At 49.1% G+C, this 24,790-nt stretch overlaps 1 protein-coding gene across 1 annotated transcript; it reads left to right on the top strand.

The window, feature by feature from the left end:
* Positions 1 to 154: 154 nt before the first annotated feature.
* Spry4 (sprouty RTK signaling antagonist 4) lies at positions 155 to 12,326 on the top strand. Its single transcript, XM_051163267.1, has 2 exons — positions 155 to 369; positions 11,302 to 12,326. Exon 2 carries the CDS (start codon positions 11,349 to 11,351, stop codon positions 12,249 to 12,251), a length of 903 nt encoding a protein of 300 aa, XP_051019224.1. The 5' UTR covers positions 155 to 369; positions 11,302 to 11,348; the 3' UTR covers positions 12,252 to 12,326.
* The last annotated feature ends 12,464 nt before the right edge of the window (positions 12,327 to 24,790 follow it).

Genomic DNA, 24,790 nt, shown 5'->3' with positions numbered 1-24,790 from the left:
ATCACGGGTTAAGCTCTTTTCCGGCCCCCCATTCATAAAAAAAAAAAAAAGAAAAAAGAAAAAAAAGCGCAGCGCATGCGCGCACGGGGTCGCTTGTGCCCACCCATTCATAGAATCGCGGGCGGCGCGCGTGCGCATTAGAGCTCTCTACCCTCCCATTCATAAAAAAGCCATTTTCCCAGGCTAGGGTTGCAACATCGCCGCGGAGGTTGCGAGCAGAGCTGACAGCGCGGAGCTGGCGCTGCAGGACTCAGGGAGCCTTGCCCGCTTCTCTGACCGACTTCTGCGAGTACAACGGCGACTGACCCACTCGGGTTCCGGGATTTACACAGACGTGAAGCGATGCTTGTGACTCTGCAGCTCCTCAAAGTAAGTCCACAGCAGGTTTGGGGATCCAAAAGTACCCCCTCGATGCCGTGACGCGGCTCCCCTCGGGCTGGAGCCAGTGGTGCGCTATTTCGAGCCGCTTTGGTGTTCCTTCCCTCGGTCGAGTCCCTGCGGTACGCCGCAGCTACCAGGCGCGCCCGGTCGGCACGGCGCTGGGGGTGTTCGCAGCTTGGCACTACCGTTGTGGACCCCGGGCATTGCCAAGCAGGTCTTCCGCGCCCTGTGCGACTTTGGTAGCCCTGTGCGTGTCCGGAGAGTTTGCCTCTGGCCTGGCCTTTTCTGCCACTACTCTCCTTGATCGTTGGAAACCAAAGCTTCGGGCTAGCTCTGGAACGACCGCTTGGGACTGGGGGCCGGGGGGGGCGTAGGTTTGGGAGGCTTGCCCACTCTGGGGCTCCGTGCTCACGGTGCCAGCTCTGTCGTGGGTCTTCCCAGCCCGCCTCAGCGGCCTATGCTCGACGTAGCTTTTTCTTTGCCTGTTTCAAGCCAAGGAGGAATAGGTTTCCTCTCCTTTTGCTTTCCCACTGGATGGCTAGCATGGGGCCGGCCAAGGACTGAGCTTTTCTGCTCTCTTTCCTTGGCGAGGCGGTTCCAAGCCGTCTGACCTTTGCTCGGCTGCCTCATTTTATGCTGTACAACTGCCTTGCCTCTTTCTTCTCTAGCCTCTTCTGGGCCTGAGGCTCCTTGGCCACCCGGTGCCCCCCTATTCTCAGACATAGATCTTTGCCAAGCCCCAGGGCCCCTGGGCCTCTCGCTAAGGCTGTGGTGGCGGCTGAAGGTGCGTTTACATAACGCCGGGCGTGTGGGAGCTGGAGGAAGAGGTTGCGTGCGTTGGAGAGATAAGGTGCCCACTTCTCTCCTAGTTGGTACCAGACTTGACAACCCCGAGAATAGAGGATAAAGACGGTATGTTCTGAGGAAAATTTGGAGTCGCCAGGGCCATGAGGCCGTTGAGGGGGGTAAGCGAGAGGACGGGCTTGGCCAACCCGGGCAGCTGGAGCTTGGCTCCATCACTGGGGCCACGGCTGTGCCCAGTTCCTTCTCCAAGCAGACGATCAAAAAGCATTTACAGTAGCTGCTCTTGGGCAAGAAGACGGTTTCTCAATTATTTTGATTGGAGCTGGGGGTTGTGGGCAAAGGAGGAGGCCAGAGGCAGGAAGATGGTTGCTTGACTTGAAGGGTTGAGGGATGGAGTTCTAGGCAACATAGGAGATTGCATGCAGAGTTGAAGGAAAAGCTGCTGCTGGCTGGGCATCCATTATTGTCAGGCCTGGCTCAGGGCAGAAGACCTCCTCCTGCGCAGGGAGGCTCCCTGGAACTCTGCGACGCCGCAAGGAAGCGATAGGTTCCTTGGGGGGTCCTCAGACGCAGTGGCAGGCTTCTCTTTTACGTCTCCAGATCAGTGGCCTGATTCCCACCCCACCCCTCTCCTTTCAGGAGAGGCACGGGAACCTGGGGAGGACAAGGACCCAGGCACATCCCCTCTGTATGTAGCTGCCCAAGGCTGCAACCCTCCTGACAGGCCTCTGTGCGGTACAAAGCTGGAAGGTGAGACCTGGAGCGGTTGGGAAATAGAGGTTTATCAATCTCTTAATAAGTTCCGTCTGGCCTAAGGCCCTACCCAATATTGCACTGCTGGATTTCACAATGTTTAGAGTTCTCCGGATCCTCACACAAATGGGAGCATAAACATCCGAAAATTTCAGCTTCTAATCCTGCTTTAGTGACTGAGGATGGGTCCGGGAAGGGAAGGACTCAGTTGCTCAGGCTTTTTCTCTGAAAGAAGTTGTAGAGTTAGCACCCCCTGAGGTTGAATTTCCTCGATTGCCAGATCTTTGGGAGGGCCCCTTGGCTCCAGGAGAAAACTCACCTGGCTAGAGCGGTTGATTGTGTTGGTGGGCATTTAGATTGCTGAAGTCAGGACGAAGCGAAGCCGAGGGAGCTTTGATGACATCCCTTGGTTATATTCCATTTGAAATCTTAGACCTGAGGTCAGGGACATCCATGGCCTCCTCCTGTTGGATCGCACAGCCCCTTTCCATGTCTGCCTCTGAAATGGTAGCCTCACCGTGGCTTTGGTTCAGGCTAGTGGGAGGAGACAATGCGTAGACGAGATCCGTTCAGGCCAGGAGAGAGGCTGGGCATCTGTGGTCCTTTGTGCCTGTATCACATTCCAGAACTGGTAATTTGGAAATCACCCTTTGCCCAGTTCACACCTCTTTTTTTCACTATCTTGCAAACTTAGCACTATATGTGCCCAGGATTTGGGCTGACTCTCTAAAACAACATAAAACAAAAATGAAGGCAAATAAGTGATCCAAAATTAAAGGAAACACAAAAACTCATTAACACTTTAAGTGGCTTTTGAAATGTGTTACTCTGGGGTTTTTAACACCTTTAGATCATACATAAGGTCTTTCAATTCTGCCTTCTGATGTCAAACGTCCCTAGATAGGGTATCTTTCTGCCTTGCTTTGGAGTCCCACAACATTTTTAGATTAATTTATTTTTGCGGCATGGACTCGCTATGTGATCCCAGTCCACAGGAGCTTGCTATGTAGACAAGTTGGCCTCGAGCTCCTGCCTTTGCCTCCTGGGTGCTGGGATTAAAGACTTGAGTAGCTGTGCCCAGCTAATATTTCTCATAAAGCCATGCCAGTTAGATAAGTGTTGGTTTCAAGATGGATGTCCATCCTCTGGTGGACTCAAGGAGGGAGTTCCATGTGCCTCCAGGAGGGAGGCGGAGTCCTGCCATTGACTTGGTGTACTGGGATGTTTGGAGCTTGGGGGTAGACTGACCAGGGTTCGTTGTTTGCTAGCCAGCTTGCTTGTGCTGAAACAGACTTATCCTGTAGGCACAAGCTTACCCTGATTCTCTGCCGCCCCCTCTCCTCCCCCCCCCCACCCCCGTTTCTGTGTTTTAGACCAGGACTCACTTTGTAGATCCTCCTGCCTCTGCTGGGATTAAAGGCATGCGCCACCAACACCTGCCTGATCCTGAATTTAAAAAAAAAAAAAAAAAAAAAAGGATTTTAAAAGTAATCATGTGTATGCGTACTATCATGTGAATGCAATTGCCCACAGACACCAGAGGCATTGGATGCCCCTGGAACTGGAGTTGCTTCTGGTGTTTGGGCTGGAAACCAAACTCAGATCCTCTGGAAGATCAGTGTGTGCTCTTCTCTCTCGTCCCATAACTTTTGAGTGTTGTTTTTTGTTTGTTTGTTTGTTTGTTTTTTTAACTTTTGAGTTCTTAATTTTCCGGCCTCCTATAATCCTGGGTGGTAGTTTGTTTAAACAGATGTGATACCTTGCTGAGCTATGACAGGCCTTTTGTTTTTCGAGACAAGTTCCTGGCTGGCCAGGAACTCACCGTGTAGACGTGCTGACCTCCAATTTGGAACAATCCTCCTGCCTCTACCTCCAGTGTTGGTAGTACAGGCAGGCCCCACTATTCCCAGTTTGCAACAGGGTTTTTGAATGAGCTGGATGGCAAATGTGGAGAACACATTGACTACATTGTTGCAAGGAGACAGTGACTAGCACCCGGGAAATTGCATTTCTGGTCCTTTCAGACCAGGTTAGTGGCTGATAAGCACGAGCCTTAGTGGAGAACCAACTCTCCCCAGAGTCTGAGGGACCAGGAGTACATTTTGAATAAAAAGCACAGGAAGTACAGGGTACTGTGTGATATAAAAAGTGGGGTTATTATCAGCTCTCAGGAAGCTGGGGCTGCCCTGCAGATCCGGACAGCTCACTGGATTGGAGAACGGATCCACGACATGTGGCCAGGCTTAAGAGGCCCTGCTGTTCAGCTGTGATGGGCCTGTTCTTACCAAGGAAGGGGGCCTCCCGGCAGTGAAGGAAAGGAGGAAGAGAGAGGGCACAGATGTTCTAGGTCCAGGGGAGGAGGGGAAGGGGCCCTGGGGCAGGTGGCCACTTGCAGAAGAGCAGTTTCCCTTGTCGGGCTGTTTCTGGCTGGGAAAAGGGGAAGTCATTTCCTGTTCAGTCCCAAGAGTAAGCTAAAACATCTATTGTCAGTGCTGTTGGTGGTGGAGGTTAGGGAGACAGACAATAAGACCATCTTGATGACTTCTAAAAAGAAGCCTTTTCAAGCCTGGCGTGAGTCTGCAGGATTCGGGGTCTCACGTTCTGCACTTTGGTCTGGGCCAGGAGTAATTCATGGATGTTGCCAGTTGGTTAGCAGGCTCCAACTATTGCTTTTCCTTGTGATATGGCTTCTGATTCCTCTTAATATGTGGGGAATTGTACAGACAAATGTGGGGATATACATACAGCAAAGCAGAACCTTGAAGCTGGTTAAAATTGCTCAAAATACAACCAAGGAAAGGGAAGAGGGCTGAACTGGTAATGGGAAAAAGAATGAAGGGCCACTGTTTTCTTATGATCCCTAACAAAGCCAGGTGTGAGCCCTAGTGCTAGTAGGCAGGGAGGAGGTGGGTGAGGGTGTGTCCTCCTGACAGATTGAGCTGTCCAGAAGTTTTCTGCTTCTTCCACTGGGCCACTCTTCACAAATTGACTCCCCCCATAAGGCCTAAGGAGAGAAGTCCCCCGGCTTTCCCTACCACACCTCCCTTAAGGGTCTTTTTTAAAGGCAATAAGTCATGTCTGGCCACAGCTTAATTAACCAAACTGGGACAGTGTCACAAAGGACCCAGCAGCAATGGTGGTGCAGAGGGGTGGGGTGGGCAGGCTCTCAACAGCCTTAAAGATCTTTATTCTGAGTTATTTAAAGGGTTAAATAACCTCTCCTCCTCCCCTCCCCTCCCACCCCCCTGTGGAAAAACACATTCTCCCCACCCCACCCCAAAGACTTGAATGGGCAGCAAAAAAACTGCCCAATCATTCATTCATAACGTCTTGCCAGTTTGTCGTTAGCCAACTCATAGATTTTAAAGTACAACGGCAGGTTTTCCCAATATCCCAGCTCCCCTTCTTCCTGGGGTAAATCAAGGGAAGGCTGCCGGGTCTGTGTGGACATTTGACATGTCTCCTTGATCCTTTTTCTGCAGCCTGTGTCCGGTTCCCTCCCCACAGGTACAGTTGGCAGTGATGGGCAAGGCTGGCAGTGCTGAGCTGTCAGACCAAGCATTAGATCAAGAGACTTTGTGGTGGGAAAGGGGGTGTAGTGAGTAGCTTGCTGATTCGTCAATCAGACTCCCTTTCTTTCCGTCCCCTCCCTTCACTTACACACCTGCACTGGAAACTATCGTCAGAGATGGCCCCCAGACACCCCCAAAGCCTAACTTGATCGGTGAGGAGGGAAGGGTTCCCCTTTCACACAAATGTTTCCTTTTCTTGTAAGGAATGTTTTACAGTGAGACCCTGTAAAGGAGACACATACTAGTGAAGATGCAAACACTTAGCTGGGTGGTGGCGGCGCATGCCTTTAATTCCAGTATTCAGGAGGCAGAGACAGGCAGAACTCTGTGAGTTCAAAGCCAGCCTGGTCTACAGAGTTCCAGGACAGCCAAGGGTACAAAGAGAAACCCGGTCTCAAGAAAAGAAAAACATGCAAACACTTAGTAATCAAAGAGTGACAGGATTGAAAGAATAGATAAAAAAAAACAAAGCAAAAAAAACCCCTAACTTAGCTTTATCCAGGGGTCTGGGACAAAAGCCCTATCTGGAGTCATTTGTCTGCTAATTGTGTTACTGACCCTAGCTCCCCACTCACACCCCAGGCCTGTAGCTAATAGGGGGGAGGGGCGCTAATGAAGTGGTCCAGAGCTAGGAAAGTGTTTGGTGCTTGTACACATGGATCCTCTAGAGGTAAGAAATTCATTGTCAGCTAGAGCTCCATGGCTGCTTCTGCCACCAGGTCACGTGACTGTATGGAGATTAGTCCCGCCCTGATCATGTGCTCTACCCCTGTGACCCTTTGTGCTTTTAAAGTGCCTTCTCCCTCAATGGCTCTCTCTCTTAGTTTTATTTATGTGCATAAGTGCTGGTATGTATGTATGTATACCACATGCATACATGGTGGGTTTTGGAGGCCAGAACAAAGTGTCTGATTTCCCTAGAACGAGAAATATACATGAATGTGAGCCACCATGTGGGTTCAAGGTCCCTCTGCAAGAACAGAAAGTGCTCTTTTGTGTGTGGGTTTTTGTTGTTGTTTTGTTTTTGTTTTTTTGAAATAGGGTTTCTCTGTGTAGCCTTGACTTTTTTTTGCACTCACTTTGTAGACGAGGCTAGCCTCAATCTCACAATGAATCCACCTGCCTTTGCCTCCTTAGTGCTGGCACTATGAGCGCCACCAAGCCCTTTTTTTTGTTTGCTTGTTTGTTTGTTTGTTTTGGTTTTTCGAGACAGGGTTTCTCTGTGTAGCCTTGGCCATCCTGGACTCACTTTGTAGACCAGGCTAACCTCGAACTCACAGCGATCCGCCTGCCTCTGCCTCCCGAGTGCTGGGATTAAAGGCCTGCGCTACCACGCCCAGCCAAGCCCTGTTTTTACAGCAAGTACTCTCACGTTAGCAGACTGTTTTCTCCAGCCCTCTGCTCTATCGGTGGGGATGAGGATAGGGTCTTTCATTGAACCCCTGTGATGACCAAGTGGTCTGACTGACCTATGACCTAGGAGGGTCCTTCTGTCTTCACTCCTACAGCAGGGCTACAGAGCTGACAAAACTGTGCTTTGGGCATCAGGACGTAGGCCCTCCTACTTGCCTGGCAAGCTCTCAGTTGACCAGCTTTTTTTTTTTCATCTCTAACTCTGAAATGGGTGCTATCTCCTAAGGTGATGGTGAAGATTAAGTGAGAAAATAAATGGCTGTGGGTGCGGAGAAAGCTTGGCACCAAGTATTCCATAAATATTAGCCACTTCTAGTAATTAGCTGATTATTATTATTATTATTATTATTATTATTATTATTATTATTATTATTATTATTATTATTATTATTATTATTATGGATGTGAAAGTTCCTCCTAATCATGGCTGTGAGGCACTTCCTTGGCTAAGTGCAGGGTTAGCATCATTTCCCTGTTCCAAATTGACCATCAAGCCATTCCCAACAGCTTACCCGAAGCAAAGCCTTCTGTCCCATTTATATTATATAAATCTCTTCCTTCCTTGGAGGAGAAGCAGAGGTACCTATTAAAGTGCACTTAACACCTGCAAGGATGTGCAAACTGAAGGGTGGAAATGTCCTGGGGTGGAGACTGATCTTGGGAATAGAACTCAGACCTAGGGGATTGGTGGGGAGGTCAGGGAGTGGAGCTGAGGTTCTGTTGAGGTGCTGTCAGACAGTGTAGGAAGTTGTTTTTCTTTCTCAGCTACATCAGATCAGCCAGCAGCTCTCGGAGCCAGCCATTGGATGGTAGCTGGAAGAGTTGAGGGTTATGGGGTAGGGAGATGCCTTTAAACAAACAAGCAAGCAAACATGCCTTCTGGAACCAAATACCAAAGGCTGCGTATCCTGAGAGAACTGAGTCACTGGGAGCCAAGATCCCACACTCTCATGGCTGGCCTCAACGATCTGCCCAGATGTTGACAGCTGCCTCTGGAGGGTGATGGGGGCCTGTATCCTCACTGCCTCCAGTGGCCACTCCACATTAGTCTGCTGATGGGCCTCCCGCATGACTTGAAGAGTCTTGTCTGCTGCGCTGATTCCAGGACGTGTTAAACATCCTTGAAAGTCACCCGTGCTTTTTGCTTCATCTGCAAGAAACACAGCTGTCTTTTAAAGAGTCTTGGTAACCTGCTTGGGAAAGCAGAGTGGGAGTCAGTCTGCCCCTGTGGCTATGAAGATCTGTCCTTTCTCCTGCAGCTTGGTCAGCCCTGGGCTTGGTCCTGAGATAAAACCTTAGCTAACAAGGGCCAATATGGATGGAGCCACTTGAAGTCTCCACAGACATTTTGCGGGCAAGTATTCCCAACCTAGGCTTTCTGGACTCAGGGGCTTTTGTTCATTATTCAAGGAAAAGGATTCTGTCTGGGAGACTCCTTGGCTGGCACCGGAGACTCTTAACTTGTGATACTTTATATTATGCAAAAGTTACATTTTCCCCCTTTTAACTAAAGAGTCCAGGCCTAGAACTAGGGGCTTCTTATTTTCCTTTTCTTTCTTTTTCTTTTTTTCGTTTTTGTTTTTGTTTTTGTTTTTGTTTTTTTTTTTTTGTTTGTTTTGTTTTGTTTCAAGACAGGGTTTCTCTGTGTAGCCTTGGATGTCCTGGACTCAGTTTGTAGACAAGACTGGCCTTGAACTCATGGAGATCCACCTGTCTCTCCCTCACAAGTGCTGGGGTTAAAGGCCTGTGCCACCACCGCCTGCCTTGAACTTATTTTTCTAGAGGAAAGGCCTGGGGTACCATCTTGGAACAAGTATACTAGCTAAAAAGAAGTGTTCCTGAGATGCCCTCCATGGATGCTTCTGACCACAGCAGTTAGCTCTCTTGAGGCACTGCCTTGAGGCAAACTTAGTCAGAGGTGATGCTCTGACCTGGGTATGTGGTGTAATCATATATAGCTATAATTGTAGCAGTTGGAAAACTGAGGTAGGGGGACTTCTGTGAGTTCAAGACCAGCCTGGGCTATTTATTCCATACTAAGCTTCAGACCAACCTAAAAGTTCTGATTTCACTGAAGAGAACTTTGGGGCCTCTGCCATTTGGTAGGCTTTAGAAAGAAATGCCTGCAGAGCCTCTCTAGTCGGTGCCCTGTGTGAATGGGAGCTGTCGAGTGACAGCATCAAACCTTGTAGAAAGGACTTGATGTTTTTGCGTTTAGTAGTATAGATGATGCACAAACTAAAGCTATTATACCCTCTTCCCTTTTATTTTATTTTATTTTGTTTTTCTAGACAGGGTTTCTCTGTGTAATGGCCCTGGCTGTCCTGGACTCGCTTTGTGGACCAAGCTGGCCTTGAACTCACATTGATCCACCTGCCTTTGCCTCACGAGTGCTGGGATTAAGGTTATTTTATTTTTTAATTCCCTTCATGAACTTTCTATTTAGAGCTAGCCTTTTATTTCCTGTGGACTAGAAACATACAAGAAAGCGCTTCAGCTATTTGCAACCAAACCCTTGTCTCCAGGCAGGAGCAAGCACAGTAGTGAGTTCCCATCAACCAGCCTCCTCTCTCCCGCCACCACAGAACACTTTTCTTACAACAGTCTGAGTCCCAAAGAGCTAGGTGTCACTCTGCTGTGATACTGAGATGGTCCCAGCAAGAGGGGTGACCGGAACTATAGAAATCTGCCTCACATCCCCTTGGCAACACCTTCAATGCAAGATAAACTTAGTTGAGAGACAGGCGCTGTCATTAGCATCTTGAAAAGGCATTTGGAGGCACACCACCCTTAACACTTGCTAGCCCAGTGTGTATTGTCTTTATGGAGACTCGTCTTCCATCCTCCATCCTCCCCTACCCCCCAGGCCCTTGAAGCTCTGTGTGGAATCTTCCCACACTGTACTCTTCCCTTTGAATTCCAAATTGTGTCTCCTTTGAGCAGAGGTCTTGGCCTTCTGCTGCTATTTCTTTAAATTGATCTCCATCCGAATTCCAAATGTAAAGGTCAGCAGGCAAGGAAATGGCACTTCTAATAGAAAACAATGTGCACTTTCTAAATTTGAACCAAGCCGTTTCCGCTCTTTGATTTAAGTGACTTCCTGGGGTTCCGTGTCAGGCGCTGCAGTTGAATCTCTGGCCGGATGCCAACTTAAAATTGCAGTCTCTCAGTGAAATTAGAAACTGATCCAGGGCTGGCTTAGCTATTCTAGTAAATAGCATTTAGTCTGAATGTTCAGCTCAGCACTTGGAAATGGGTGGTGTGAGTACCCCTCGAGGATTCCCCATGCAAGTGGCCGTGTGCTCACCTCCTCAGGGGTTATTGGCTGCTGGAGGTTGCTGTTCTTAGAAGTGGGAGTGGTAGGTTAATGTCTTGGATGAGCAGGCATCCGATGCATCCCTTCCTTCTCAGTATCCCAAATGAAGGCTTTTGTTCATCCAGCTGATGAGCTCTGGAGGAGCACACAGGAGCTGTTGTGTTGACCAAATGCACGGTCCTCAGTGCCCAGCACCCAGTACGGTTCCTGCCAGGCTTGCAAGTCTTAGTGGTTATATTTGAGGCAGTGGGGGATTGCTTAGTACTTTCTATGTACCCGGCTATGTGCTAGGTACCAGGTATGCATTTTCTTACTTAATCCTTGCAAGAACCCCTGTTACAGACAAAAAAGAATGCCACCACACACTGCTACAGAGGCAGGTGGATTGCTGTGAGTTCAGAGGCTGGCCCAAATCTACACAGTGAGGAGCTTCCCCCCCCCACCCCCCCAAAAAAAAATTCCTCGGTGGAATGAGGTGACTCCGTTGGTAGGGATGCTTGTTTGCAAGCCTGGGGACCCGAGTTCAATCATTATCATACATGAAGGTGGAAGGAGAGAGAAGTGGTTGTGTCCTCAAACCCACCCACCCCCCAAAATTGAAAAGAAGTAACTTGTTCAGAGCAGTGATTTACGGTTAGGTGTTCTGTGTTTTATTTTTGAGACAGGTTTTCATTTTGTAGCCCAGGCTAGTCCCAGATTTGCAGCCATCTCCTTGCTTCTGCCATCCAAGTTCTGGTATATGTCACCATGCCTGACCCTCCCGCCCCTACCCTACCTGGTGATGCTGATGACCAAAGTGAAAACTGATGCATGCTAGGAAAGCCCCCCCTCCCCCCCGCCACACACCAAGCTGCACCTCAACCCAAGAGATGTTATTTCCACCAGTATTGTTATCCTTATTGACCACTTAAGCCTTGGGAATTACCAGGAAGAGCACTGAAGGAATTTAGTTCGCATTCTATTTAGGCTCCCAAGGCCTGATGTAAGTTTGAGGGGAGGGTATGAACAGGCCATATATTGATGCTGGGAATCCATTTTCTCTTTTTCCTTTCTCGCTCCCAGGGCCCCTAGAAGCCTGTCTCTTGGTGCAGTCCAGGACCTCCAGCCTCATGGAGCCCCCGATCCCACAGAGCGTTGTCCCTTTGACTCCCAGCTCAGCCATGGTGCAGCCCATTCTTGACAGCAGGGTGCCCCACAGCCGGCTCCAGCACCCACTCACCATCTTACCCATTGACCAGATGAAGACCAGCCACGCGGAGAATGACTACATAGACAACCCTAGCCTAGCCCCCGCCATGGGTCCCAAGCGGACCCGGGGAGGGGCTCCAGAGCTGGCTCCTACACCTGCCCGCTGCGACCAGGATGTTACTCACCACTGGATCTCCTTCAGCGGGCGGCCCAGCTCTGTAAGCAGCAGCAGCAGCACTTCCTCAGACCAGAGGCTCCTAGACCACATGGCTCCACCACCTGTGGCTGAGCAGGCCTCTCCCAGGGCTGTGCGCCTCCAGCCCAAGGTGGTCCACTGTAAGCCACCAGACCTCAAGGGCCCAGCAGCCCCACCAGAACTGGACAAGCACTTCTTGCTGTGTGAGGCCTGTGGGAAGTGTAAGTGCAAGGAATGTGCGTCCCCTCGGACGTTGCCCTCCTGCTGGGTCTGCAACCAGGAGTGCCTGTGCTCGGCCCAGACCCTGGTCAACTATGGCACATGCATGTGCCTAGTCCAGGGCGTCTTCTACCACTGCACTAATGAGGATGATGAAGGCTCCTGCGCCGACCATCCCTGCTCCTGCTCCCGCTCCAACTGCTGCGCCCGCTGGTCCTTCATGGGCGCCCTCTCTTTGGTGCTGCCCTGTCTGCTGTGCTACCTGCCAGCCACAGGCTGTGTCAAGCTGGCCCAGCGTGGCTATGACCGCCTGAGACGCCCGGGTTGCCGCTGCAAGCACACGAACAGCGTCATCTGCAAGGCAGCCAGCGGGGACACCAAGGCCAGTAGGTCCGACAAGCCTTTCTGACACTTTAGATGAAAAAACTCAGCACCGCCTTTGGAAACGTGGTCCCTCCTGCCGGTCTCCTGAGGCTGACCTTGCTCACCTGCCCTCTCCTCCTCTCTTAACCCTAGATTGGGAAGAAGCAAGCAGAGAATGCTACCACCCAGTCTTGAGTCCCCCCCCAAAAGGACGAAGATGCACTTTGGGGGTTTTCATGGTCTTAACTTTGTCAAGCAGCAGTGACAGTGCCAGGGTGTGATGGTTAGGGGTCGATTTTCCTCTTTCAGAAGATGGAACACAGGTGTGGACACCAACGAGAAAGTTCAGCCACTCCACGGCCTTTCCAGCCTCTCCTCCCAACCTCTCCCTCCAACTCTGCTATTGTCTCTGGCTCCTGCCAGAGCTCCCAGCCTGAGAGAAACAGCTAATGGAAGGTGACATACCTCAAGAAAGACTCTCAGAGCCTTGACTTCTATCTTTCCCCCCTCTGTCCGTGCCTGTTGGTCTTGGCCTCTTGGGAAGGTACACCGTAGCAATTCCTGCTATACATGCGTGATGGCTGAGAGCAAAGTTGCCGGTGAGCCGAACTCTTCTCTGGAGCCACAGGATGGATAAGGAGCCACCGGGCGGTGTGTGTTCCTCCTAGCTTCAATCACTAACCTGGGGGGGGGGTAGTCCACTCATCATGCCACCCTCCGGTTCTTAACCGAGACACAGACTGGCCCGCCTGCTATGTGTCCTGAGCTCTTTCTACTCCCGATGCTTTGCAGAAACTTGCTAGGTTAAGAAGGCCAGGGTGACACAAGCGAGACCAAATATCATTTTGCCAATGAGTCTGAGGCTGTGGTCTCTGGATCCAGTCGTGATGTTTTTATATGTTTAATTAAACTAGATGCTAATGGTGTTTAAACAACAACAACAATTTGCTTCCTTTTGGACCACCCCCAGGAAGGGCTGATTTCACAATCTGGGGGCATGCGACCTCAAGGAGCATAACTCCCCTGCCTATCTAAGAATGGCGAAGAAGAGACCGCACCTCCCATTGGCAGAATGACAGTTGAGCCGAGCTGGGGTCGGGTTTTCTTCTGATTTCTGCTGCTTGATGTCATAGCCTCTTGTGTATAGTGATGTGTCTGTCTTTGTGTAAATAGAGATGATGAACAGAGTCTATTTTAGTGTTAGGAGGCCGCAGTGGGGAAGTCAGAAGAGCCCAGAGAGGGTGGAAACAATTCTCCAGGGGCTGCTGGGTTTGAACCCCACTTTTGTGTGCAGCGCGCGCACATACACACACACACACACACCCTCCTGACAGCCCCCAAAGACGTAGCAACTCTTTCTCTCACGGTGCTAAAGGACTCAGAAAGTGCAGCACGTCCAGTGGGTAGGTACTTGTTGCATGCAAAAAGCTACAGTGTCTCTGGTCCTTGCCCCTAGCTGTTGTGTGGGGTTTTTGCTTTGTGTGGTATTTTTGGTCCTCATCCTTGCCTCTGATTCAAGAAACGGCCTGGGTCAGAAAAGGAGGTACCCAGGTGAAATTGGGAAGAGCATTAGGCAAAAATCATGTGCAGCATTTCTGGTTTTTTGTGTGGGACCAGAGCTGCGCTGCCCACAGCCCTCCCCGGAAGGAGGCAAACAGGCAGGGAGCTACAAGTGGAGTGTACCTAACTGTTCTTTCTCAAGGATTCACCCCACCCCCACCTTTGGAAACTAGTAGTAGTAGCAACACCTTATGATTTAGAATAAGTTAATTGTAACCATAGGTATTTATTGATTGGAGGAAGGGAGGGTTTTATTTTCAGCTTTATTTATGTAACATTTACTGGCTTGTTACCCCCCCCCCCCCCCCCCCCCCCCCCCCGCCCCGAGACAGGGTTTCTCTGTGTAGCCTTGACCATCCTGGACTCACTTTGTAGACCAGGCTGGCCTCGAACTCACAGCGATCCGACTGCCTCTGCCTCCCGAGTGCTGGGATTAAAGGCGTGCACCACCACGCCCGGCTCCATTTACTGGCTTGTAAAAGGCAAGTATAAAATACTGCATCTTCATTCTCTACGGCTGACCCATATAGCTGCATTGCAATATTCTTAACACAGATCAGAAGGAAAGATGGAAGACAAAAACAAAAAACAATGCGTTCTGCCAACCACTTGCACGAGTTGAATGTATTAGCTTACTGAAGGAGCTGGAGATGTTTTCCTCAGATGAGGTATGTCGAGGGAAACCCCCCAAAATGATAGCGCACATGTGCACTCTTTCTAAAAAGCCTGGGAGTATTGCCCAGGGTCCCTCCCTCATTTGTCTCCACCGGACAGTTGACCCATTGGCAGGTTGCACTTTGGTGATCTTGGTCTCCACACCTCTGTGGACAGTTGAGTTACATAAGCCGTGTACACGCACATGCACATGTGATACTTAACACACACTGACCCCTCTGCCACACAGACCCCTTTTCCTGGCAGCCCCTCCTGAACCCTGACTTTGTGTACATAGCTGTAAACACGGATTTTTAATGGGATTTGGTTTGCTTTTTCTCCCCCATCCTTGTTTTGGGCTTGCTGATGCTGTCTACAGAACTCCTCCTCTCCTGGGCGTTTCCCTTGGCCCACTTGCTCAGTGGTAAAGGGAAGGGAGTTGAAGGAAGCATCCTTGCTTTTCCTCAGCTCTGTTGTTTTCCTCTTGGCTTCTCAGCAAACAACTACCCATGGGAAAGAACACACACACACACAAAACAAAGGCAGTAGTTTGCCTATAGGGTCTGCACCCCCTTCCTAGGCTCAAACAGAAGCAGTTTCTGACTTGTTTGCTGGCAGTAGGGGCTTGTGTGGCTGAGTTACAGCTGATTCCCACGTCCAGACCTTGAGTTGGGTAGCCTTGGTGCCTGGAGCTGAGGATAGCATCACGCACGTTATCTAAAGTACCTTGGCTACTTGGTTTTCCCATTGTCCTGTCTGGGTCTAGGCTAGCAAAGCCTTCCAAGGTACAATCCAGGCTCCCTAAGTAAGCTGGAAGGGAGTGAAGTCGAGCAGACCGTACTGTTACCTTGGGCCCATCACAGCTGACATGATGAGGCATCCTTGTGATGTGTGGTGGGTTCTTTGCACTAGTCCATTCTGCATTGATGGGGCCCAGCTGGAGCACAAACAACCCCAAGAGGGCAGCATACAAAGTTGGTCAGGCCAGAACCTAGGTACCCATCTCTTGGATGCAGCGTGGTCTCCGGTGCGGCACCAGGAAATGTCCAAGGTGTGTGTACAGCCCAGATTTGCACTGTACAATTTACTAGACCATCCGGGGCTTCGCCAGCCTCCTGGTTTTTGCATTTCGTGGGTAGTACTTTGCCCTCCCTGCTCCTGTATTGGTGGATGTCAATCCTGTGTTGCCATTTTTGTTGTGGGTGGCTGTGCTGTTTCTTAGCTTGCTTTCTCTTGCGTCCTATGGTTGGCCTCCCTTTAGCAGCAGTAGAGCTGTGCCCGGTGCCCACCCCATCACGTTCCTGTTCTCAGTTGCCCCTCACTGTAGCCCCTTCCCACCTCACCACAAAAGTTACCACAGAAGGTTTCCTTTGTAAAAAATATTTATTTTGAAGCTCTATTTTAATAGTATTTATTTTAGAAAGTCTACTATTGTAAGAGTTCTTCTGTTTGTGAAGAAAAAAACAAGTTAAAACTGAATGTACTGATCTAGAAGATATCTATAAATATATATTGTTAAATATGCACGTGACTGCCATTTTCTTGCGTGTTCTGTTCAATTGTCTGACATCTCACCCAGCAGAAATCCCACACTTGTCAAAGAACTCTTAAGCCACATGGGCACATGCATACCGTCGGCTGGGTGTCTAGCCTGGGGAGAGAGAGAGAGACCCTCATCCTCTCACTGAACAATGCTGCACTGCTGTCATCACATGACACAAAATCCTTCCTAGGGTACCTATTCCGGTACATAGTGGCTCTGGAGTTTTGAGTTTTTCTTGTTCTTTTTTGAGATAGCTTTACTATTCAAAGGTAATGGTAGCCCAGGCTGACCCATTGGGTGATGTAATATAGATGGGTAAAAAGGCTTCCTTCAGAAGCAGAAAAGGCTACAAGTAGGGAAGAGGAAGGCCCCGGTGTCCCCAAATCTACAGGCTTCAAGAAGCCCACACACTAGTGCTCTTAGATTCTTTGTTCTAGCTGGACCAATGAGACCTCAAACCAGGTCTCTGACCTCTAAGACCTGCCTGCTGAGTAGCTGGTCTTAAACTCAGAGATCTGCCTGTCTCTGCCTCTGCCTCCTGAGTGCTGGAGTTAAAGACAACCATCACCATGCTGGCCCTGTTGATTTTTCCTGGTCACCAGTGATGGCCTCTTAGGCTCCTTAGTTGGATCCAATCTTGTTTTTTTTTCTTGGAGGCTTTGGAATACAAGTGAAGGATCCTCTGGTCCCACTCTGTGTTTTTGTTTGGTTTAGTTTTCTTTTGAGACAGGGTTTCTCTGTAGCCTTCCCTGTTCTAGAAGTCACTCTGTAGACCAGACTGGGCTCAAACTCAACAAAGCCTGCCTCTGCCTCAGTACTGGGATTAAAAATGTATATACCACCACCACCTAGCCTCCTGGTCCCATTCTATAATCAACTTGAATAAAGATGGTTTTAATCCCTCCTATTTCCTGACCCCCTCACAATCTGTACTACGGGAATAGCACTTTGGTCCTGAATATTGTCTATCCTGCTTTGATTCATCAGGTGCACTGTGGATGGCTGGTTGGGTGTTAAGTGTTGATTTGGGGATTTTAAAGGAAAAAACCCCTATTGGTTGCATGTGTAAAGGCCCATTCACCCAAACAGCCTTTGGGAAAAGGAGGAAGCCAGGTGTCCAGAAGAGAATTCCACAACTGCTTTCCTCTGCCTGGCCTTGTCCTGCCTTAGTTCCCAGTTACAGATGGCTCTGGAGAGATGGACCCCCAAAGTCAGCACCTGATGAGTGACTGCTTAAAGAGGCAGAAATGGAAGTTAGGAAGAATTACTGCTCATACAAAATGAAAACTGAGGGTTCGGTAGCTGTGCTTGGGGAGTATTGGATGAAGAAACCAGGAAGTGACCAAATGTAAAAGAGCCAGGTGTGGTAACGCACACCTTTAATTCCAGTGCTCTGTAGGCAGAGGCAGGTGGGTCTCTGAGTTCAAGGCCAGCCTTATCTACAGTGAGTCCAGAACAGTCAAGGCTACACAGAGAAACCCCGTTTCAAAAAAACAAAACATCAAAAAAGTAAAGTTCTGTCAACCCTCTTCCTGTCCATAGCCACATAGTGCTCTCTGCAGAAGGAATGAGCTGGAACTCCATGCTAAGACTCCTGAGTTAAGTCTCCAGCACTGCCTCCCTCCCAAGGGGCTTGACTTGGTGAGAGTAACTCTGCTGAGAAGAAACGTACCCTGCAACTCATTGGCCTTGTGCTGTGGTCCAGATCGCACAGGGCACTCTCCAACCATCTCCCCAGCCTAGGTAACTTAATAGCTTGAAGTGAATCTAGCTTTCCAAAGCCTGAACCCCCAGAAAGACTGGGCAGCCTGCCCCACACTGGAGGCGCTGCCAGATGAAAGCTGGGAGGACATTTTTAAGAGACCTAAAGTTTATTCATCGGAACTTTAATAAAACAATATGTCCATGGCCTGAGGCAGGTATAATTTTCATAATTTATGGGTCTCTGAGACAGGAAGAGAGCTCAGGGTTTTATTGTGTTTCGCACGATAAATGGCATTCCAATTGTCTGCCCGGTGTTCTTTAAGGCCTCTTGTCTGGCGGCAGTGCGGGGCCTTCTGGAGCCCACCTGGGCCCGGAGGCCAGAGGCAAGGGCTAATTATGGATGCATCTGGATGCATTAAGCAGGAGATGACTGAAAAACTCCCTGGGCTCTACTTCCTATGCCCACACGTGTGCTAACATTAACTGCTGCAAGCTTCAGATCCTGGATCCTCTCCCCTCCCAGCCAGCCTCCCCCCCCCCCCCCCCCAATCCTCTCTCATGGCCCTGGAGAATCTCAGGAGCTGACTTAGGACTCTGCCACCAGCCCCACAGCAGCAAAGAGCTCTAGGTGAGATTTGGGTTCGAATGACTAAGTGGGAAAGCCTGTGGACCGGGCACCATTACAGAGCAACAGGCTCACAGGCCAAGTGGCCTTACGAACTATCGCAGAGGGCATCACTTGGGAACATAGACGGGACATTACTGTTTACAATCATGAAACTAAATGAAGTTATAATTGGTGTCACTTGCCAGAAAATCGAGTGACATCCACACAAGTGAAATGTATACTTAACAGACCCTGGACTCACCCGCTCAGAAGTGGCAGACCTGATTTTTTTTTTTTTTTTTCATTTTTATGTACGGCATTTTACCTGCATGTATATCTGTGAGGGTATCAGATCTTGGATTTACAGACAGTTGTGAACTGCCATGTGGGTGCTGGGAATCGAACCCAGGTCCTCTAGAAGAGCAGTCAATGCTCTTAACCACTGAGCCATGTCTCCAGCCCCCAGACCTGAAGTTTTTAAGCCAGATCTTCCAAAGCCAGTGCACTAGATGTTAAGGTCTTACAACTGTAAGGCCCAGGCCAATGAGCATTTCTTTTGGGTGCTTTCCTCCATCCCTAGAGGCTTCTTCCTCACTTGTCCTCCTGTGACAGTCTGTCGTGTGGGGCGCTTGTTTTAACCAAGATTACTTTCAATTGTCACTGAGCCTGACACCCTCTATTAAAGCACTAAGAGGAGCTGGAGAACTGGCTCAGCAGCTGAGAGTGTGTGTGTGCTGCTTTTGTAGGAGTTTGTTTTCCTGTCCCTACATGGCTGCTCACAACTGTCAGTTCTAGGGGAGCCGACATCCTCTTCCGGCCTCTCTGCTGGCACCAGGCATACACACGGTACACGGAGACACACGCAGGCAAATGAACACCCATACACATTTACAAATTAAAAACGACACCAAGGGCCCACCAATAAGCCAGTTCTGAGAAAGAATCTTCTGACCCACACAAAATTGCCCTTTACCCTTTTGACATGAGCAGCCCTCTCCCAGCCCCCACCCTAGGTTGTGCCAGTGGCCATTTTCCAAGCACCACTTCTCTGGGTGACTATAGCCCTCTGCTCCCATCTAATGGTGCTGAAAACTGGTCTCCCACCAGGCAGGGCCAGTTCCCAAAGTGATTATGGTCAGGGCCTTGGGACTCAGAAATCACAGCCTTACGTAGTAAAGGCTATGAATTTACGGGACTGCATGAGAGGGATTAGGTAGGTCAACCATGGCTGTGTCCACTTTTTTTTTTTTTTTTTTTTGGTTTTGGTTTTGGTTTTTGAAGACAGGGTTTCTCTGTGTAGCCTTGGCTGTCTTGGACTCCTTTTGTAGACCAGGCTGGCATCGAACTCACAGTGATCCGCCTGCCTCTGCCTCCCAAGTGCTGGAATTGAAGGTGTGCGCTACCACGCCCAGTTGTGTGCACTCTCGGAAGAGTCTGAGAACCCAGTACTTGCTACTAAACTGGATGCCTTAGCAGTCCCATCCCGATGTTGAAGGCCTGGAAAGGTCTGGAATCTAAGAAGCTAGATTCTGAGAGGCAGCAGCAGCAACAACATTGGATATATTCACTAAAAAGTGAAAGCAGGCAGACAGTGCAATCTTTTCCATGGACCTGTTTGTATTTATTGGGGCAACCTGTTGGAAGGTCCTCCCCAACTCTGAAGATGAGTCTTTCTCAGTAATTGGTTCTGGAAACACCCTCACAGACATGCCCTGGGGTGTATCTCCCAATGATTACAGATCTCACCAAGCCACAGTCAAAGAGTAACTATCCTTGCTGGAGACATGACATAGTGGTTAAGAGAACTCAGCACCAACATGATGCTCACAGCCGGCTAACTCCAGGCCCAGGAAATCCAATGCCCTGGTACCTCCCTAGGTACCAGGTATGCATATGCTGCCAAGACATACATGCAGACAATACACAGGTGTACATAAGATAGAAAAATAAAAAGAGCCAGGTGCTGGGGGCCCACTCCTTTAATCCCAGCACTCTAGAGACAGAAACAGGTGGATCTCTTGAGTTTGAGGCCAGCCTGGTCTATAGAGCGAGTTTCCAGGACAGCCACGGCTATGCACAGAAACCCGGTCTTGGAAGAAAAAAAGAGAAAAAGTATCACACCTGTGCAAGTGGATAGAGTATCTGCTGTTTGGATATTCAGTTCATTTCCTCCTTGTTATGCTGTGGCAACCAGGTAACCCTTAACTTCAGCTGACTCCCCTAAAGCCAGCTTCATTGCAGATCCCAACTTCTGTGTTACATACCTCCTGTCATCTGTGCGTCAAAGCTCTCCTTCAAGGTACAGGCGCTGTATGAATGACAGCGTCAAGTTCCAGACTTCATATTTCTCCTCAAGGTAAAATTTCCTATTCACGCCGGGCAGTGGTGACGCATGCCTTTACTCCCAGCACTCGGGAGGCAGAGGCAGGTGGATCGCTGTGAGCTAGAAGCCAGCCTGGTCTACAAAGTTAGTCCAGGACAGCTAAAGCTACACAGAGAAACCCTGTCTCAAAACAAACAAACAAACAAACAAACAAATAATAAAAATTAAAATTTCCTATTCACATAGTTGTTTCCCATTGCCTCGGCCTTCTAGGCAAAGTAAACTAGTTAAAATAAAAGCAACTATGTCTCATTCCAACCACAGAGGAGTAAAGACACTTCTGGTGGACAGCTGCTACCTGGCTGGGTATCTGTTCTACACCATAGAAGCTGAGCTGTGGGAAAGGGCTCTGTTGATGAGTAAGTTTTCCAGCTTGCACAAGCATTTTGTGATGGGGGCATGGGACACTCTGTAGCTTGTCTTTGTGGGTTCTTCTTTCTCCTACCCTGCATACCTCCAATTTTCCCTCCTATCACTAGATAAGAAAGAAAGGATAGAGGGGAGAGAGAAATTGAATCAAAATTCTTTCTTATTTGTTCTTAAAGCACAACCACTAACAAACCAATACCCCACACCCCACCCCCGAACAACCAGCAACCATGCCTCTCCTCTCAGGGCCCTAGCCTTTACATGCCCTCTAAAAAGTTCCCAGAATTCCAAAGGTGCTGGCTGTGGTCAAGCATGACAGCCTGAGTTCAGTTCCCAGGACACATGTGAAGACAGCAGATAGAACTGACCCCACAAAATTGTTCTCTGAGCTGGGTGTGGTGGCACACACCTTTAATCCCAGCACTCAGGAGGCAGGGCGACCTTGAGTTCTAGGCCAGTCTGGTCTACAAATCAAGTCCAGGACAGCCAGGCTAACACAGAGAGACCCTATCTCGAAAAGCCAAAAGAGGGGGAAAAATTGTCCTCTGACCTCTACATATGGGCCATGGCTTGTACATCCTTCAAGGCACACATTAATAATAAAATTCAGCCATACATGGTGGTGCACGCCTTTAATCCCAGCCCTCAGGAGGCAGAGGCAGATGGATCTCTGAGTTGGAGGACAGCCTGGTCTACACAGTGAATTCCAAGACAGACAGGGCTACACAGAGAAAATCAGTGCCCCTCCAAATGAATTAATTAGTTAATATCAAAACGAAGCTGCCCACCCTATTCCTATTTATACCCTTAAGAAATATCGAAGAGTCAAGTGTGTTGGCGCACAACTTTAATCCCAGCTCTTCGGAGGCAGAGGCAGCTTGATCTCTGTGAGTTTGCGGCCAGCCTGGTCTACATAGTGAGTTTCAGAAAAGCCAGGGCTCCATATAGAGACCCTTTCTCAAACAAAATAACAACAACAACAAAAACCAGTTGTGCCAAATAGATGACTCAGTGGTTAAGAGCACTGGCTGCCCTTGAGGAGAATCTGGGTTCAATTCCCAGCACACACATGATGACTCAAAACTATCTGTAACTCCAGTTCCAGTAAATCTAACATCCCCAGGCTGGAGAGATGGCTCAGTGGTTAAGAGCACTGCCTGCTCTTCCAAAGGACCCAGGTTCAATTCCCAGCAATCACATGGCAGCTCACAACTGTCTGTAACTCCAAGATCTGACACCCTCACACCAATGGACATAAATTAAAATTAAATAAAATATTTTTTAAAAAATCTAACATCCCCTTCTGGCATCCACAGGAATCAAGCAAGCATATGGTGCACAGACATATAGTTAAGTAAAACACTTATATGCACAGAGTAAAAGTAAATATCTTTTTAAAAAGAAGATTAAATGCCAGCCTGGGGATGAGGTGGTATGGGACTTGGTTGACTAATGTATGAGGCCTTAAATTCAGTCCCTAGAATTTTGAAGAAAAGGAAAGTGTCTTCTGGGGCTGGAGAAATGGCTCAGAGGTTAAGAGCACTGTCTGTTCTTCCAAAGGTCCTGAGTTCAATTCCCAGCAACCACATGGTGGCTCCCAACCATCTATAATGAGATCTGGTGCTTTCTTCTGGTGTGCAGGCATACATTGGGGCAGAATGCTATATAAATAATAAATAATTTTTTGTTAAAGTATCTTCTATGTGCTAGGCATTGACCATTTATGTATGGTTTTGGTAAAACCACACATGGGCACAGCAGGTAATGTGTTGGCCATGCAAGCATAAGGACCTAAGTTTGACACCCCAGAACACAGCAGAAAGCCAGGTGTGGTGGTACATGCTCGTAACCCCAGCACTGAGGAGGCAGAGCAAGGTGGATGTATGGAGCTCACTGATCGGCCAGCCTGGCCTAATTGCCAAGCCCTAGGTCCCAATGAGGCCTTGTCTCAAAAACAAGATGGACAGCTCGTGAGGAACAACATCTGAGGGGCTTCTTTCTGGCTTCTACACACACACACACACACACACACACACACACACACACACACACATCTGCACATACACAATGTACACACAAGTAAAAATAAATACACGAACATGAATTTAAGAAATGATGAGCCGGCGGTGGTGGCACACGCCTTTAATCCCAGCACTTGGGAGGCAGAGGCAGGCAGATCGCTGTGAGTTTGAGTCCAGCCTGGTCTACTACTGATCGAGTCCAGGACAGCCAAGGCTACACAGAGAAATCCTCTCTCGAAAAAACCAAAAGGAAAAGAAAAAAGAAAAGATGAAACTATACATGGGCTTATACTGAACCAAGCTAATCTGTGGACTGCTGTTTTCTCTTAGCACATCGGCAACAGGCCTCCCATTTCTCTCTAGCTCCATCTTCTCCTTTGCAGCACCAGGTTGTAGTTAATGTGTGTGGATGCCTGTGTGTGGTGTTGTGCACATACATGTGGGAGGGAGGACAACATTAGGTATCGTTTCTCAGGCATCACCCGCCTAAATATTTATTTACTTATAAATAACTAGTCTGGAACTCTCCAAGTAGGCTGGACTAGTTGGCCAGTGAGCTCCCGGGAATAATCTGTATGTCTTGTCCTCCCCAGCTCTGTGATTCCAAGCATACACCACCACAACCATAGGTTTTGGGTACGACACTGTGGTCCTCAGCCTTTTACTGATGACCTCCCCAGCCCTCCATCTTCTAACGGCTGGCACTGTAGCTCATCCTATAACTTCACCATCCCCTTCCTACCTCCCTTGGGATGTACTCTGCTTTCCAGGCCACAGACCTCACCTGAGTCACATACTCTTATGCTCTCTGCTTGCCTTACTGCCGGAGCCCTGTGACAAAAACCAGAAGTAGCTGAACGCGCGCGCGCGCGCGCGCGCGCGTGTATGTGTGTAGAAACACTGGGCAGGCTGTCCCTGAGAGGCACATGAAGACCTGGTAGACGGTGTGTGAATCAGGACAGGAACCTAGATGGATGGTGTGGGATTCACCTTAAAGATAACCAGGAGAAGGAAACAGGAAGGCTGTTGTTCACAAAACCCACAGAGTTGGCTGTCCTGTTGGGGCCAGGGCTGTGTTACTTGTGACACTTACATCTGGATGACCATCACCTTTTATCTAGTCCTTCTCTCTCTCTCTCTCTCTCTCTCTCTCTCTCTCTCTCTCTCTCTCTCTCTCTCTCTCTCTCTCTCTGCCTCTCTGTCTCTCTCTGTCTGTCTCTCTCTCTGTCTTTAAAGCTTTGCAGTTCTGCCTCCTCTTGAGTGTGGGGGAGACTAAATGACTGACTCAAACAGAACAGAGAAAAGGGAGGGAACAGCCAGTTCACTGAGGAGGGGCTTCACAAACACACTCTTAGCCAGGGGACAGAGGTTAAATGTCACCGGTAATAACTCATGTGATCCCACAAGCAGGGCAAGGACACTTGCCGCATCCCACGCCCCCACCCGCAGTGTTCTTCCTAAGCTCATAGCCTTGGCCTAGTTATCAGAACACAGCAAATAAGTGCCAGGCATGGTGGCGCACGCCTTTAATCCCAGCACTCGGAAGGCAGAGGCAGGCGGATCGCTGTGAGGCTACAAAGTGAGTCCAGGACAGCCAAGGCTACACAGAGAAACCCTGTCTTGAAAAACCAAAAAAGAAAAGAAAACAGCAAATAAACCTAAACTGGGACATATCCCAACAAAACACCTGCCTACTGCTATTCAAGTGCTAGAGTTCTGAAAACCAAGGGAAGACGGAGACAGA

This window comes from Acomys russatus, chromosome 20 (genome assembly GCF_903995435.1).
Source record: "Acomys russatus chromosome 20, mAcoRus1.1, whole genome shotgun sequence".
NCBI classification, from domain to species: Eukaryota; Metazoa; Chordata; class Mammalia; order Rodentia; family Muridae; genus Acomys; species Acomys russatus.
Note: the sequence above shows the minus strand (reverse complement) of the source record. Positions and strands in the feature narration are given on the sequence as shown.

What these genes read in the sequence shown, in the direction of transcription:
- Spry4 (XM_051163267.1), top strand. Translation starts at nt 11,349, where the DNA reads ATGGAGCCCCCGATCCCACAGAGCGTTGTCCCTTTGACTCCCAGCTCA.